Source organism: Phocoena sinus, chromosome 1 (assembly GCF_008692025.1).
Source record: "Phocoena sinus isolate mPhoSin1 chromosome 1, mPhoSin1.pri, whole genome shotgun sequence".
Classification (NCBI taxonomy): domain Eukaryota; kingdom Metazoa; phylum Chordata; class Mammalia; order Artiodactyla; family Phocoenidae; genus Phocoena; species Phocoena sinus.
This window is the reverse complement of record NC_045763.1, coordinates 14480492-14497148: the sequence shown is the minus strand read 5'-3', so window position 1 is coordinate 14497148 and position 16657 is coordinate 14480492. Positions and strand designations below refer to the sequence as shown.

The following is a 16657-nucleotide window of genomic DNA, read 5'->3' as shown; positions in this document are numbered from 1 at the left end:
GCTGTAAGAGAGGGAGAGGCAGGGGGAGGTTGCGTGTGTGTGTGTGTGTGTGTGTGTGTGTGTGTGTGTGTGTGTGGCCCTGGGCTTATTAGCATGTCACCTTTAGCTCATTGATTCCCAGAAGCCACTGTTGTTATTTCCATTGTTGGGATGGAGGAGCGCCCCGTAGGCAGGGAAAATAGCTTGCGCCAGGCCCCCCAGCTCAGCAGTGATAGAGTGAGGATTCAAAACCAGTGCTATTAACCACTGTCCTGTGTGTTCTCCCTTTGGGCTCTGAGTTAATTGTCCAGACATGTGTTAGGTGATGGGAGTGTAAAAACTGAGCTTGACCCGTGGTTTCTGCTCCCAAGGAGCTCTCAGGACCAAGCAATTACAGAGGCGGGTGCAGGGCGTCCCAATAGGTCTCTATAGCCATGTTCAGCTCCTGGGCTTTGAAGATTCTAAGGCAAGTGGTGCAAGGGCGGGCCTCGGGGCAGGATCCCCCTCTGAGGCTAGGTTTTCTGGGAATGGCTGCTCCATCTTTCCAGCTCTTTGAATCCCTTCAGAGGTCCTCAGGCTGCCCTCTGATGTCCCCCATTCTCTTGTGCCTTCCAGGAATTCACCGTCGCCTAGCTCCGTGGCCAGCAGCGACTCAGGAAGTACAGACGAGATCCAGGATGAGTTTGAGCGGGAGGCGGATGTGGAGCCCATGGTCAGCTGATGACTGAGGTCCCCCAGCCCGTGCCTGGTGGTCTTGGTGATGGGGCCTCTGCCCGCCTCTCCCCACGGGGCCAGGAAGTGGGGCTCCGGCCCTCGCCACGCCAGACTTCCTATGCCCTCCCTTCTCTGGAGGCCCCAAGGGACCGCTGCTTCCTTCCTTCCTTCCGCCCACCACCAACCAGTGCCCCTTCTCCATCCACCCACCCAAGGAATGGTGCTGTCAATTTCTATTGTTCTCCACATTACAGATACAGACTTCTGTCCGGACGATGCAGTGTTAACTGTGCCTTTTCCCTTAAGCTGAGCCACTTTGAGCTCCAAAGAATTATTCCTAGCAGGTGTTTTTATACAAAACTCTAAGGTGAGGGCGGGTGGGGGGGGCCCTGGAGTGGTACAATGCCGTTTTCTACCCTCCCACCTGCTCCTCTGATTGGCCATAAGCTCTGCCCTCCCTCCTCTGCTGGAGTTGGACTTGGGATGGCCCACCTCCCCCCAAGAAGGAGCTGTTGGCCTTTGCGAGCTCTCCAGGCCTGGGAGCTGAAAGAGAGAAAAGATGGAAGGAGGGAGGGAAGACAAATTTTTCTTTTCTTTCTGGATCGAGTGGCAAAGCAGAGGGACAAGGCACTGTGGGGGAAGGCGGAACCTCACTGTGTTTAAACTACTATGCAAAAAACAAAACAAAACAAAAAAAGCAGCTTGCCTTATACCATTGTGGAAGGTAGGCCCTCTCCTAGATCCCTGGTTTTCCCCTGGAGCTGGGAGGGAGGAAGCTAGGGCGATCTCTCTCGCAACCTCTGGGGGTGAGCACTGACTCGGGAGGGAGTTTGGTCAAGGTCGTTAGCGAGGCCTGGGCCACGTAAGGCCCTCGGCCACCTGACTGCTTGCTTTCTTGGGACCTCTGTGGGTTGGGGTTGGGGAGCGGGTCTTTTATTGCCCTGATGACTTGATGTTTTTCCCAGCCAACAGTAAGGGGTTATCGACCTGTAATTTCTCTGTGAGAAAGTCTGGAGGGGGCCAGGCCTGGTATCTACCCCCTCCACCTCGGAGCTGGGTCGGTACCGTCCGCCGCCATCTTGCTTCTCCACGGTGCCGCAGTGGCCCACTCTTTGGCCACTGGCAGGCATTGGGAAGGGAAGGGGAGGGAGCTAGCGGGGCCTGCTGGCGGAGAGGAGGTGGTGAGAGGAGGAGCTCGAGTGAGAGCGGTCCTTGTTCTGCTCATGGACATAAGCTCACCTTTTTCCATAATTCACTGATTGACCAGCTGGGGAGTTCAGCTGAGCCATATCTCCCCAGACTTGAGAGGGCCTGAGTCACAGGGCACTGTGTGGCGGCCACCCCCAGATCTCAGCTTGGAGCCAGCAGAGCCAGCTTTGCTCGTTTTTTAAATTTCTCTTTGGACCCACTACTGTGGGTGTGATTGCTGATTTTTGTTTTTGTTGGCCCGGGAGCTCCCCCTGGAGGTCAGAGGAGCAAAATGTGCCCAAGGACCAGAGCTCCTTGCTACCCACTGCTTGTGTCTGCAGGCAGAGGGGGAAATCTGGCCTTGTGTAGATCAGGCCCCCTGTCTTTTCTCTCCCAGGGTACCAGTGGTCTGTAAGGACCTCCCCTCTCTTCCGTTTTCCCCCACCTGTTTTTCAGTCTTAAAATCATTGTACATAATATTCATATTATATAAATATATATCTATGGCGAGAGAGGAGATTGTTAGTGATTGTGTGCAATTTTATTTATCAGAACTTGGTGGCCTTTATTGTGAGTTTTTTCCTTTTTTGTTGTTGTTGTTGTGGAGGAACCTCCTGCTCTTTGCCTGTGAAAGTCTGGCTGAAAGTCTTCCATTCCCAGAATCTCTTATTAGCCAAATAGCCCCTTGTCGGGTACGTGGAGGGACGAGGTTTCGGAGGAGAGATCACCCCTTCTCCTCCTCCTCACTGACACTTGTTCTCAAGGTTACAGGGTTCAAACATATCACATTATTATTGTCATTATTGTTGTCTTAGTTTTAGTTTAACCAAAGGTTATCAGAGCCAGTTGGGCTTGGACCTCAGCTGCTGAAAAGATTTTCCGTTTCTGGGAGGCTGGGAAACTGGCTGCCTCTCAGGCCTCCTCTGCCCAGGTTGAGGGAGGCATTGAATTCCATGGACAGGTAGGCAGAGTGGAGGCCTGCCCCGGGTTTTTCCTCAAGGTGGTGGGAGGGTGACAGACCTATCTTTAGAGTTAAGACAGTTAGGCAACAATGTAAGCATTGGGGGGTAACTGAGGTTACCATGGTGATTGCTGTCCAATGGTATTATTTTTGCTTTCCCCCTTGGATACATAGATATTTGTCTTTGGGGACTAGCGTACTCTGAATTTATCTGGGGAGTATGGAAATGGCAGGAGCCAGAGTCAGATGCTGGCCAGAAAGGTCCATCTTGCTGGTTTTCAATAGCTGTTCTCGCTGGGGAGCAAGGACTTGGGGCTGGTGGATGGGGGGACAACAAGAGTGTTAGTGACCTGCCTTCAGGGTGCGATCCTGGTTTTGGCCTGGCTGCCTCCCTCCCCACCAAGTTCTTTTTTGAGTTAGTTGCCAGTGGGCCCCGCTTGTACCCTTGTCATGGGCCCACAGCTTGCCGAGAAAGACCCCAACGCTCACTGGGGCAGCACCAGGTCCAGTTGGGATGAACTGGTCCATCCTTTGTAAAGATGTAAATACGTAATTTTGGTTTTCTATTTCTCAGCCCAGTGTCATATTGACATTGGTATTTTAGAATTGGTCTCAGATGGGCTCTCCTGTGCTGCCCTCTCTCACTCTCCTATTTTGGGGGGTTTTATAAAAAGAGAGGATTGGGGAGGGACAGGGAGAGTAGCTTCCTTTGGGCTCCCTGGTTGTGGAGCACACACACACACACACACACACACACACACACTTCTCTGAGACTCTGAACAGGGAAAAAAATGATTGGCAAGTAAACACATTTTGTTTTCTTGTGGCAGTATGTCTAGAGGTGTCTGACGGGCCTGTCCATCATGGATTTAGCTCTGTGGATGTAGCTCATATGACCTGTGGAGAATCAGACCACTTTGGCTTGGGATGGGGGAGAGGGTGTGGGGCAGGGGATCATATAAGGTGTAACTTAAGCTAAATGTAATCTATTTATAAAGGAAGAGACTCATCTATTTTTATGAAAGTTTTTTTTTAAATCTAGGGTAGGCAGTTATGGTAGCCCAGCATTTTTCTGTGGACAAGATGCATGTTGCTGCTGGATTTAATATAATCAGTACCCCTCACCTGTCTCCGCATCATCACCACCTACTCATCCACACCCACGAGCGGCTTCAGCAGAGTGTAGGTCACCCCTCACCTCATTTCCTTGTCCCTTGATCCCCCAGCTCCTTGGTCCTTGCAAGTCCAGGGGGCTGGGCACTTGTGGGAGTGGGTGGGCAGTGGGGAATTCAGAACGGAGGTGGGTGGTGGGAGGGAAGGGGGGCACTAGGTAGGGGACAAGCTCTGCTTCAGAAGGTGGGCTCCGATTAGTTGCTCAAACTCTGGTCTGCCAAGATCCATTGCCAAGTCAGCTGTATTTGGAGAGAGCTGAGAAGCAGTAGGGTGTGGGTGGCAATGGGCTGTTGGTTCACGGAGCCCACAGCTTCCTTGGGGCCCGGGCCTCAGTGAGTCCAAGGTTGTCAGGCAGCCTGAGCAGGAGTGCAAATGCCATGAGATGCCTACAGCCCAGCCCTGGCTGTGCCAACCCCAGGCCAAGGCCTGGGATGTCGTCCTTGCTGTGCTCTTCCAGGGACCTGGATGAGGAACTAGGGTGCTGGGAGCTTCCTGGGTCCTCCACCTTGAGACACTAAGCTCTGGTTCTAGAGGGCACTCTCCTAGAGTGGGGAGTCTGGAAGCAGCCAGGTGGGTGTCGGTAAAGGCAGATTCTCTCTGGAAGGGAATTTTCCACGAGTGGAAGATTTCCAGGCTCAGGGTGGGCTGCTTGTTAGTCTCAGGCTAAATCCCTCACCATTCCCTCTGCCAAGCCTTCAAGGAGATGAGGCAAAGGCAAACCCACCCACAGACCCCTTCGTGGACATTTTAGCATCTACCTGATTTTTAGCCCCATCCAGGGAGACTTTCTATCCTGAGGTCCCATCCTACCCCACTGTTGCTGTTTGTCTGCCAGCTGGGTCTAGCATCAAGGGGAAGGGGGGGTTTATATTCATTGAAAGACTACTGATCCTACCGGAAACCAACCTGTTTACTGTACTGTTGTAAATATCATGCCCTTTATATCCTGTATATTGGCTTCTTTTAAATAAAGTGAAATGTCTTAGAATTGATGGTGCCTTTTTTTTTTTAAATTAAGGATAAAAAAAATTAAGGATAAAGAGGTGATGGGGAGGGGCAAGAGGATGGTGGGCCACATAACCACTAAAGTAATTAGCTGATTAGTGATCAAATAGGGAAGTTTCACATCACCTGTTATATTTGCATCTCACAATACAATCTTCGGAAGTAGTTAAAGCAGAAATTATTATACATATTTTACAGAAGGGGAAGAGAGCCAGAGAGATCACAGACTGAATAACTGGCATAGCCTGGTTTGGAGTTGAGGTCCTGTTAATCATCGACCCCATTTCATAAACCTCCTCACAGTGCCCTTGAAAGGCTACCTCCTAGGCTCTGGATTTGACACTGTCCAATATTCTAGTTTCTTTCTGTTCATGGCTGAATTCAGGGAGACATTGACCTGTGTGAACTGGGCCCATGACTAGGGTTTTCTTCAAGGATGAAGAAAAACAGCCACTGCCGATTCCAATTAACTTTTTACCATCTCTAAGACTTGTGCTTAACGTACAAATGGCTCTCCGAACCTGCAAGTTTCTCATCCTTGGATAGGGAAGGCTGACCGTACTGTGCCATCTTATGTAAGAGACTTGAGCATTGTGGATTTGGTATCTGCGGGGGCTCCTGGAACCAAGGCCCCACCAAGACCGAGAGACGACTGTAGTTTCCTTTCCCACTCCCCGTTCTGTTTAAATTCTCCAAAGTGCCTTGAAGAGTGTGCCCTCCTGGAGAAAGGAGTAGCGTGAAATAATGAGGGCGTTCTAAGGTGGGTATTATTATCCCCACTTTACAGACTTGGAAACTGAAGCCCAGAAAGAATTACGTATTTCGCCCTTGTCATAGGGAGAAACCACGATCAGCAACTGAACTCTGACTCCTAAGCAAGTTCTCGGTACACGCTGCTAGAGGAAATATAAACAGATATATTAGAAGCGAGCGTTAGAAAAGCTGTAACAGGACTTTAGGAATCGAATGGGTCCCTAAGATTCCATCCTCTGGAAGACTTCAGAAACCGAGTTTTAAATAACGTTCACGTGTTCATCAGGCAGAAAACTTCCCCGAAAATTCAAATTTTGGTGCGGGGCGCAAAAATAATGCACAGGAGCAACTGGTTCCGCGTCCATAGGCTTTGAAGGAAAGCCTGAGCATAGACTGGCTCCGGTTTTATCTTTTATCGATCGTAACCTGCAAAGAAGCAGGCTGATTTATCTAAGCGCTAGGCCTCAGGAAGCTGGGTGGCCCCGCGCCAGGCCGGGAGGTGGAGGGCGGCTGAGTCCCAACCAGGAGGCTAGAGCCAGGGGCAGCAGGCTCATTCCAGGGGCTGCAGCCCCCGAGTTGAGGTTGGGGGTTTGGCCGCTATGCAGCCCTGCACGGTCGAATACTCTAGCAGTCACTGGCCGAGGACAGCGACAGTGGTAGGGCTGGGACTCTAGCTGTCCCTGACTGGCAGACCCGCTGTCCTTCCGCGCCGCCTCACACGTGCCCCATTCCCGCTCTCTTATTGGCTGCTTCAGCCCCTCTATCCCGGCCTAAGGAGACTGCTACATGACAGCCCCTCTGATTGGTCCAGGAGCTTCCATGTATCATTCTGATTGGTCGATGGAGCTCACTCCCTTTTGCCCTCGGCCCCCTTTGGAGGGCGACTGGGTCATACCATAAAGAGAGGAGGGGGAAGTGTGTACATTTCAAGGCTTCTCTTTCGGGCAATTTTGCCCTATGTCACATAACGTCCTTTATCATGCCCTAAAAAGGGAATTATTTTATTAGCAGAAGGTAAATACAGAGGCGTTTCGGTTGAGCCTGGCTTGGAGGACGGATGGGGTGACACGTTCCCCCCGCCAGCCGAGGTGGTGCGCTCAGGGCGGGGCAGCGCTGTGGGGCAGCGCTGTGGAGCCGCTCCGGAGCCGCTCCGGGGGCGAACGGTCCAGCCAACAGCAGTGTCGAAAGCTCAAGATGCTGCTCCTGCAGTCGCCGCCCGCGCTCCGCCGCGCCCTGCTGGCTCGCCCGTGGAGGGCTGCCGGGTGAGTGAGTACCAGGCCTGGGGAGGCCCCTCGCGGCGCCTGCTGCCCCGGGGTCCCGGGAGTCGTTGGGCGCTCCCTCGCCCCCGAGCCGGACTCCCTCCCTGCCAGACCCTCGCCGGGTTTCCTAGGGGCTCCCCTCCGCCGGGAGTCACTTCCTCTGATGCCGCCCGACCCCCACGCAGGCCTTCCTCCCATTGCTATACCCTCGTCTCCCAAAGTTCTTCCTTCAGCTAGGGGGACTCCCTTCCCGAATCCTGCTGCGGGGTGGGGGTGCCTCAGTGCCCTGTTGGCTCCCACGCTTAGAAAGTAGCCGCTTAATCACTTCTCCTTCTTCTGGTGCTGGATCTTCGAAATTTGCCCACCGCCGGAGTGCAGTGCCTTCCTCCCAGGGCACCTCTATTTTTAGCACACCCCGCTTCTCACCTCCCCACCCTCGGTCTCACATTCAGGACCCTCCCTGGGTCTTCCCTCTCTTCTGTCTACCGGCATTTCTATTTCTCTCTTTTCTCCTTCCCCTTTTTAAAAGTTGTGTTGGGCAGAGAATAGGACCCCTTTCTTCTGATAGGTGGAATAATAATACTTATGGAGTGCGTAGAACGTGCCAAACCTGTGCTGCGCACTTGGGGTATGTGCCTTATTTGATGATTAATAAATAAGTTGCTACATGTAAAGTGCATTGAACAGCGCCTGGCACATAGGCAGTGCCCAGTTACTATTAATCATGACCATCATTATCACTCTTATTTAAACTTCTCCTGGGGGTAGCTGTTATTCCAAATTACAGATGAAGAAACCAAGGTGCAGTTTCAGAGCGGAGCTGCCCTGCAAACCCAGATTTGCAAACCCCCGCACTGTGGAGTTGGGTTCCTGGACCCTTGCCCACTCAGCGACAAATGTTCTCAGAGCCCCTTTCTGCCTCTGGGCTTGGTGGAGAAGGTAGGTAGCACACAGATCCTGCCCCAGAGGGGCTCACAGTCTGGTGAGGCTGCACCCCTATGGACCCGTGTTTCTGTCCATCTCCCTTTCAGAGCTGGGCAGCCCCTGCCCCCAGTGTTTGCCTGACCTCTAGGACTCACCAGTTACGTCTCGCCTGCTGAGCTATGCCCTTTCTGAGTTAATCAGTGTCCTAAGGGATGGTGCAGGGGTGCCCTGGGCACGGATGAGTCCCAGCGCCGCTGTGTATTCTCTGTGGGGGAGTGGGACAGGGAAGAGGACGTGGACAGGAAGGGCTCTTTTTCCAAACTGAGGACGGGGGCCATGCTCACTACACCCTCAGCGTGGTCCCATTTGCAGGCCTCTCCCTGCACTCTGAGACCATCCCTCTCAGACCCTAGATGGAAGCCACATAGATTCACCTGTTTACTGAGTACCTACCGTGTGCACGTGCTTTGCTAAACGCTACGGCGGGGACAGGGGGGTACCCAGGGGATTTACACGTGGATGGGAGCCTTCCAAGAATTTTCAGTGTAATGGGGAAGAAAGACTTAAACATTAAAAAACAAAAACAAACTCCCTCTAATATCTGGTAGAAAGAAATCCCTATTCTGAAAAAAAAGCTCATAACAGCAATAGTTGTCAGGCAATCAAGTACCGTAGGCCTGATTGTGCAGATAAGCTCTGTATTATTACCATTTTACAGATGGGAAACTTATCTGCCTGTTAAGACAAATGTGAGACTAAAATCGCAGTCAGTCTGACTCCAGACTCATGCTCTTAATTACAAAGCCTCCTGAGTGGAGAAAAAGCATTTTGCAATCAGAGAAAGCGTTTTGCAACCAGATCTGCCAGTTCAGGTTACTTCTTCAGATACAGCAGCTGGCCCGCTGCCCCAGACCGGGTTTCCAACCTCGGCAGTATTAACGTTTGAGTCTGATAATCCTTTGCTGTGGGAGCTGTCCTATGCTTTGCAGGATGTTTAGCAGCATCCCTGGCCTCCACCCACCAGATGCCAGAGCATCCCCCAGTCGTGACAACAAAATAATGTCTCCAGACATTGCCAGATGTCACCTGGGGGGCAAAGTCACTCCTAGTTGAGAGCCATGGTTCTAGAAGAACAGTCGTGGTGTTTGGTCACTTGTTCATTTAGTCGACAGATATTTAGAACACTCCTGTGGCATGCCGTGTCTGCATGTATGGAGAAACAGCTTTAGGACGTTTTTAGTGATATCTCTCAGTGTCCTGTACATGAAGCTGAGAAAAACCATCTCTTGGGGAACTGGGATGGGTGATGTTCTGTAGTGTTTCCCTTTCTGCCTGGAGTGCCAGGAATCTCAACCAATTTTTAAACATACTCTTGATTGTACATTTTCTTTTTATTGAATTAGTAGGTGTCCATTGTACAAAGTACAGATAAAGCAAAAAAGGGTTACAAAAAATCGCCCGGCAGCTCACCACACAGACGTAACCACTGCTGTCACTTTGATTACTAGCCTTTTAATATTCCAGGAATATATTTGCTTTAGAAAAACAACATAAGAATGGGCTCCCCTGCAAATCCATTTTTGTAGCTTGCTTTTTCACTTGGGACTTCTCTACCTTATTATATGTCCCCAGGGCCTAGAACTGTGACTGCCACCTGGTAACCCTCAGCAAACATTTGGTGAATGAAAGAACGATCACGTGATTCCTTACTTGCCAACAGAGATGTATCACAACCAGTCTGGGAGACAGTCATGACAAACACCTGGCCTTTACGGATGGCCCAGGGATGGTCACTACGGGCTACCATTTACCTTTTACGTGGATGATGTTACTTAGCTCCTCAGCAGCCTATGTTGTGGGTGTTACTATCCCCACTTCACGGATTAAACAGCTGAGGCCTGTGGAAGTTAAGGAAAACTTGTCCAAGGCCTTAAGCTGGTAAACACCAGACCTCTCAATTGATTGCCTTTTGTCTCCTTTGGCCCTGACCTGCCTGCCCTTTTCTCTATTTCGTTAACTTTGTCATGGGTGTCCTCTGCAAATTCTCTTTGGAAAGAGCCAAGATGCACATTTATATATAAATTTAAGAAATAAAAGAACTAACCCCGGGGGGCTTCCCTGGTGGCGCAGTGGTTGAGAGTCCGCCTGCCGATGCAGGGGACACGGGTTCGTGCCCCGGTCCGGGAAGATCCCACGTGCCGCGGAGCGGCTGGGCCCGTGAGCCATGGCCGCTGAGCCTGTGCGTCCGGAGCCTGTGCTCCGCAACGGGAGAGGCCACAACAGTGAGAGGCCCGCGTACTACAAAAAAAAAGAACTAACCGGGGCTCATAGGAAGCTTACAATAAATGTTAGTTTTTGTCCCTTACATACTCTTGTATCAGACCTCGCTGGGTGCCGGGGTCCAGAGGTGACTCCAGTTCAGCACCCCCCCAGTGTCAGGGGGCTTGCGGGCTGGAATTCCCCTGCAGAAATCCTGGTAACTTTGGACCCCTCTCAGCCCACCAGCCTGTCTAATTTTCCCCATTTCAAAACCCCCCAGTGCTTGTCCCAGCCTGCCCTCCCCTGGGATGGGCAGAAGCTGTGCAGGGCGGGGGCCTGGTACCTCCCACCATTCCCTGGACATACTCTGCCCTTTCACTCCTCCAAGCGGTGGCCAGGGCAGTGCCTCTTGCCTGGAATGTCCTCCCCTGGTGAACTCATGCTCACCCAGCACTTTGTGGCCTTGCCAAGGCAGCTGTCCTTTGGCCCTTCAGTGCCCTGTCTGTAAAATGGGAATAATGCTATTAACAGGCATGTAGCACAAGGGTTAGAGATGATGTGACAAGTGGCTTGGTGGGGGCCTGGGACTCAGTGTGCACTCTGTGAATAAGTTGAGTAAAAGAATAAGTAGAGGGCTTCCCTGGTGGCGCAGTGGTTGAGAGTCCGCCTGCCGATGCAGGGGACACGGGTTCGTGCCCCGGTCCGGGAAGATCCCACATGCCATGGTGCAGCTGGGCCCGTAAACCATGGCCGCTGAGCCTGCGCGTCCGGAGCCTGTGCTCCGCAACGGGAGAGGCCACAACAGTGAGAGGCCCGCGTACCGCAAAAAAAAAAAAAAAAAAAATTAAAAAAAAAAATAAAGAATAAGTAGAACCTACAATGATCATAATACTTGCTTCTAAAGGTGTCAGAATCCCCACTCAGGCAGCAGTCGGCACCAGCACACGGACCCTGGGGAACTTGGCTTCCGGTGCCCAGCACCTGGTTCGGCACGCAGCAGGTGCTGGACAGTTGCTGTCGGAATGGCCCACAGGACAGCCCGGGGTGGATCCTGGCTCTACCTCTTAGCAGCTGTGTGGCCCTGGGCAGGTTGCTTGACCTCTCTGGGCTGCCTCTTGTTCCCACATGAAAAAGAAAGATAATAGTGGAATTGTCTTAGAGAATAAACGAATTCATATGCGAAAACCACTCTGAAGAGTGGCCAGCACGTAGAAAAGTAATGTGTTGCATCAAGCATTATTTTGATCCCCTCCCCCACTAGCAGGCATTGTTATGCAGTGAAAGCCCTGAGCTTCCCTCCCCACCTCAGCGTGGCCTCTTTGCTCCGTTGGGAAGAGAGGAGGTGCCAGCTGGGCGGTTAGGAGGATGAACCTGTCCCATCAGCTGGCCAAAGGTGTCTGAGATGCTCCCCATGCTTCTGCCAAAGCGTGTCTCCTGAGTGAGGGAACCTGGCTTCAGATCCTGCACCATCACTCCAGCAGCTGTGACCATGAGCCCTTAATCTCTGAACCTCAGCTTCCTCCCTGTACAATAGAGGTAATAAGAGTCTGCAGGGTAATATATTTGTAGGGTGGATTCAATGCGGTCATCGCTTAGCACTATGCCAGAGGCATGCCGTAAATGCTTCAGAAAAGTTCTTTGAAGTTTTCCAGGGCAGCTCATCCTGGGCTTCAGGCCCCTCCCTTCTGGCCCTGCCCTGGGCTCTGTACTTTCTCTCAGCTCACCTCCATCACTGGTCCCTTATCTCAGTGATAAGGAGGATTGGTCTTATCAGGTCCCAGATAACAGCCTGGAAGCTCAATGAAGCAAAGGCAATTTCCTTTCTAGTCCTCTCCTTGGCCTTGGCTGCCCTGACCCCAGCCGCTGGGGACCTGCATCCAGCAAAAGAACATTGCCTGGGAGTCCCGTCCGTCCCGGGGGCCTGGTGTCCACTTGTGTGTTAATTGTTTTAAAGGTATTTCTCATATGCTTACTGTGGTCTGGGCAGTGCGGGAGCACAGACAATCAGAGCTCTGTAATGAGGGTTGTCACCTGTGAGATGATCTGATAGGGGTCCCATCCAGGCAGGGCAGGCTGGTATCCGCTGCAGAGGGAGATGGGGGTGGGGTGGAGTGGGGAGACCAGGGTGGCAGGATTGCAGCAGATGAGGTGGGAGGGGATGGGGGGTGATGGGAAATGAGTCTGGAGGCCTCAGTAAGGATTCTGATTCTTTTCTTTTTTTGGCCGCGCCACGTGGCATGCGGGATCTTAGTTCCCCGACCAGGGATTGAACCTGTGCCCCCTGCAGTGGAAGTGCGGGGTCCTAACCACGGGACCACCAGGGAAGTCCCAGGATTCTGATTCTTTATTGTAGAAGAAAATGGGAAGCCACTAAGTTACGAGCTGAGCACTTACCCTCTGTCTCTCTGTGTTGATCATGTTTTCATGTTAAGACTATGAAAACCAGTAGCTGCTACCTTTTGACCTTCTGCCCTGGGTGGGACGCAGGACTAAGTTTATTCCAGCAGTTTTGAGAGGAGCTTGGAGTCAGTGGAGCCGGAATGACTGTTGTAGTTGTCCAGGCAAAAGCTGATGGTGCCTTGGACCAGGGTGGAGGCCGAGGGGTGGCCTGGGAGCTCAACCCCTGGCAGCTCAGCCCCTCGCAGCAGCCCCCTCAGTTTTCCCCTTTGTAAATTTCAGAGCTTGCAGCCTCTGAATTTCACCGGTTGCAGGCTATGTTTTGGTGTTGCAGCCTTTTTAGCTCAGATCCTGGTACCTGCCGAGGGTGGGGAGGGGCAGCTGGGGTCTCAGGCCCAGGCCGTGAAGTCCCCAGGTGAGCAGAAGGGGCACCCCGGGTTGTTAGGGGAAACTGAGTCAAATTCAGACTCTGCCTCACGCTTCTTTCCTGAAGCGGGAGGGCTGAGAGCTGCCCTAAGAAGGTTGGGTTGGATTCACCTCTGTGTCCCAGAGCCAAGCACCTGCCAGGTGCGATGAACACATGGCTTGGGTGAGCCCTTTGACCTCACCTGAGCTATCTCTGCTCAGATGCCATGAGGGATAGATATGTGCTGACTGACTGAATGGGAATACAGTGCTGCCTAGAAGGGCCTCGCAGATCCTTGTAGAGGCCCCAAGTCCTGCGAGTGGTTCACGCTGCCTTTCCCTGAGCCAGTGGAAGGGTGCTCATGTTATCCCAAAGGGCACATGAGCCAAAAAAAAAAAAAAAAGAAAGTTAGTCAGGCATTCTTGGATTATTTTTGGCTCTAGTTGACCCAGGCTGATCTTTGAACTAGTCTCTTTCCCTAAGCTACGTTCGGACTGATGGACAGTGGGGCCGGGGCCTGGAGACTTTCCAGGCAGAGAGAAAGCCACGGGGGCATGTGATCCTGAGGTCACAGTGGACCTCTGCCCTGGGGAAGGTCGGGGGAGACCTGTAGGATTTCTGCTTCTGACGTTGCTTGGGAGGGAACAGGGAGAGGAGGGCTGGTAGCTGCTACCTTTTGAACTTCTGCCCTGGTGGGCCACGGGGCTACGTTTATTCCAGCAGTGTTTGCTGAGCCCCCAGGCCAGCCCCTGATCCTCGGGGGGTGTCTGGGAACCATTTTGCCTTTGAAAGCCTGGCCTGGTGGAGTAAACATTCTGGAAGACCTTTACAGTTCCTTAGGAAAACCTAAGAGCAGGAAGGGTGAGGAGAGGCAAGGCTCGTCATCCTTACAGTGACCCTGTGCGGAACATGGTGTCACCCATTCTTCAGGTGAGGAAACAGAGGCCTGCGGAGTTTGTAATAATGTGCTGAGGTCTCGAGCAGGTGTGGGGGTCCGTCCGGGCTCTGTCTGCTTCCAGAGCCTTTGCTTTTCACACCCGCCAGGACTTGGGGTCAAGAGAGGGCTTGGGTGGCCCCGCTTCTGGCTCCCAGCCCAGCACGCAGCGGCTCTCTCCTGGCTTGAAGAGGACCAGGTGATATCTGATTCACTGCTTTGTGGTGGTGCGCTGCTACTGAGGCCCTGAGAGAGGCATCTGGAACCTTCCAGGTGGTGGGGGGTGGAGGAGTAGACGCCACCCTCCCCTTTCCTGCCGGGCTGTTGAGACCTGTGGCCGCTGACATTTTCTGGCCTCTGCATTCTTCCCCACCGCACGCAGTAAGTGGAAGGGGGCCGTGTGGATTTTCAGGTTTTGGGCACACGTGTAGCTTTGCATTATTATTTCTTCAGATCTCCAGAATAACCCCAGGAGATGGGTGTCTCCGTGTTACACCGAGGAATCCAGCTGAAGGTCACACAGCTCCACAGAGGGTGAAGGAGCCCACATTTCTTCCTCTGTTTGGGGAAGGGTGGGGCCTGAGGCTTGCTGGCTTCCTTGGGTGTGGTGTGTGGGGCTGGGGTGGAGCTGGAGGGAGGGGCAGGAGAAAGCCCCCAGGCTCACTTTGCCTTCCTGGGCACCCGGCCCTGCCCCGCCCCCCCCACCGTCTGTTCCCTCCCCTTTCGCTGCACAGGCCCCTTTCTGCTCTCCTGACTCATGCTCCCTGCTCTGGGCCTTTCCCCTTGCTTGTCCCTCTGTCTGGAACGCTCCTTCCAGCTCTTTTCAGACCTTCTTCAGGTCTCTGGCGGAGGTGGTCTCCTCCGAGAGGCCCTCCCTGACCACCCCAGCTGAAGCAGCCCTGCCCTTCCCGTTCCTCATTTTCCTGTCCCCTTGGTCACCGCTGTGTTCCTTTCTTACCCGTGTCCCCCACTGGAGGTCAGCTGCAGGCAACCACAGGCCTTGCTGTCTTGGTCACCGCTGTTGTCTCCAGAGACGGAGCAGGTGCCCGTCTTGTAGAATCAATGAAGGACCCGCCCTCGTGGCCCCTGGTTTTGTGTCCTTCCTCCTGGCCTCCCAGGCTGGGTCTTTGAGCCCCCAGACCCAGTCTCAGTGAGAAAGAAAAAAAAGTGCCCAGTACTCGTAGCCATTGTGTTTGGATCTCTTGGGCATAAACAACCTCGCAGAAACCCAGCCTCAGACAAGGTCACCGGAGGCCATGATGAAGTGGACAGAACAGGCCCTCTATAGTTTTGTCTAAGCACAGAGGTCACCATGCCACCCCCGAAGCACCAGGCATCCCCCGCCTCGCCAAGTGAGGAACTGCTACTCTTTCACCCCACCGTAGAATTGCCGAGCTTCCTGATCCAGAGCCAGCCCCAGCTTCCTTAACCCTCCCCAAATTACCCCTCTATAACCCAAATCCTATGACAGGTTCTTTCCAACACCTTCATCTCTGGAGGTCCTATGGTCCCCCAGGTGTGTGTCCTCCCTACCTCAGCGACCAGTTATCTGACTCGTCCACCCACGGGTGCTGCCCGTGGGGTGTTGACACCAGGGGGAGATAGATCTGGGTTTTTCTGGATTCATATCCAGGTTTCTCTTGATCTTGATCTAGTCTTTTTACTTATAGTGTCAAAATTACCTGATTTCTATCACCGTGCCACTGGCGAGGCCCTTGGGATGCCACGATGGTGTTATCAAATCTGATGTGCCCCCTGTGCCCTAGGCGGGCTCTGTCCTCACTGTTGTCCTCATTTACAGATGGGGAAACTGAGGCCTGGAGGGGAAGTCCCACCACTGGGGTTCCTCCAGCTCTGGAATGACTGACTCTTTTGTTTTTGAAAAATTTTAAGGCTGTATTTACAACTCTTTTCATTTAAGTATATGTTATTTTGTTTATATACCATTTTCACCAGTATTAAGACAATAGAACACTGTGTGGCTTATTTGGGACCACTTGGGAACAATAATTCTTCATTACCAAAAAAATTTTTTAATTGAAGTATTGCTGATTTACAGTGTTGTGTTAATTTCTGCTGTACAGCAAAGTGATTCAGTTATACATATATATTCTTTCTTTTCTTAAATATTCTTTTCCATTATGGTTTATCACAGGATATTGAATATAGTTCCCTGTGCTCTACAGTAGGACCTTGCTATTGTTTATCCGTATATCCATACGGTAGCTCACATCTAATCCCAACCTCCCACTACATCCCTCCCTCAACCCCCTCCCCCTTGGCAACCACAAGTTTGTTCTCTACGTCCATGAGTGGAATGACTGACTCTTACCCACCTGTCCTCCCACCCTGGGACCTCCAGACACATTAGGGGTGGAGGCCGCTGGTGGGCACTAATCAGTGAGGTCATACAGGTTAAGATTGGATGGCGTCTGCAGAACAAGGAGCTCTTGGAGCTCAGTACCCAGGAATCAGAGCCCATACCCCAACAGCAGCTCTCCCTGTGTCTGTGAACCGAGCTCAGAGTACTCCTCCAAGTTCACGGCCCACCTCTCGGCCCCTCTTGCCCACCCGGAGCTCAGCTCTTTGTGCCAAGGGAGTCTCAGCTGTTTCACATTCTGATGAGACTGAGCTCTGGAATGCTCTGACTTTCCTGCTGAGAGAAAGAAGTAACTCGGGTCTGTTTGGAAGAAAGTCTGCATTGT

General features: G+C 52.4%; 2 protein-coding genes across 2 annotated transcripts in view; both read left to right on the top strand.

Annotated features, from left to right (window-relative positions):
• IFFO2 (intermediate filament family orphan 2) overlaps positions 1-5003 on the top strand; it is a 49243-nt gene extending 44240 nt beyond the window's left edge. Inside the window, 1 exon segment of the mRNA XM_032624552.1 lies at positions 595-5003. Coding sequence (XP_032480443.1) covers positions 595-700 — 106 coding nt within the window. The 3' untranslated portion in view covers positions 701-5003.
• A 1873-nt stretch (positions 5004-6876) lies between these two features.
• The window catches only part of ALDH4A1 (aldehyde dehydrogenase 4 family member A1), a 32829-nt gene continuing 23048 nt past the window's right edge, over positions 6877-16657 (top strand). Inside the window, exon 1 of the mRNA XM_032624535.1 lies at positions 6877-7035. Coding sequence (XP_032480426.1) covers positions 6968-7035 — 68 coding nt within the window. The 5' untranslated portion in view covers positions 6877-6967. The remainder of the gene's footprint in view (positions 7036-16657) is intronic.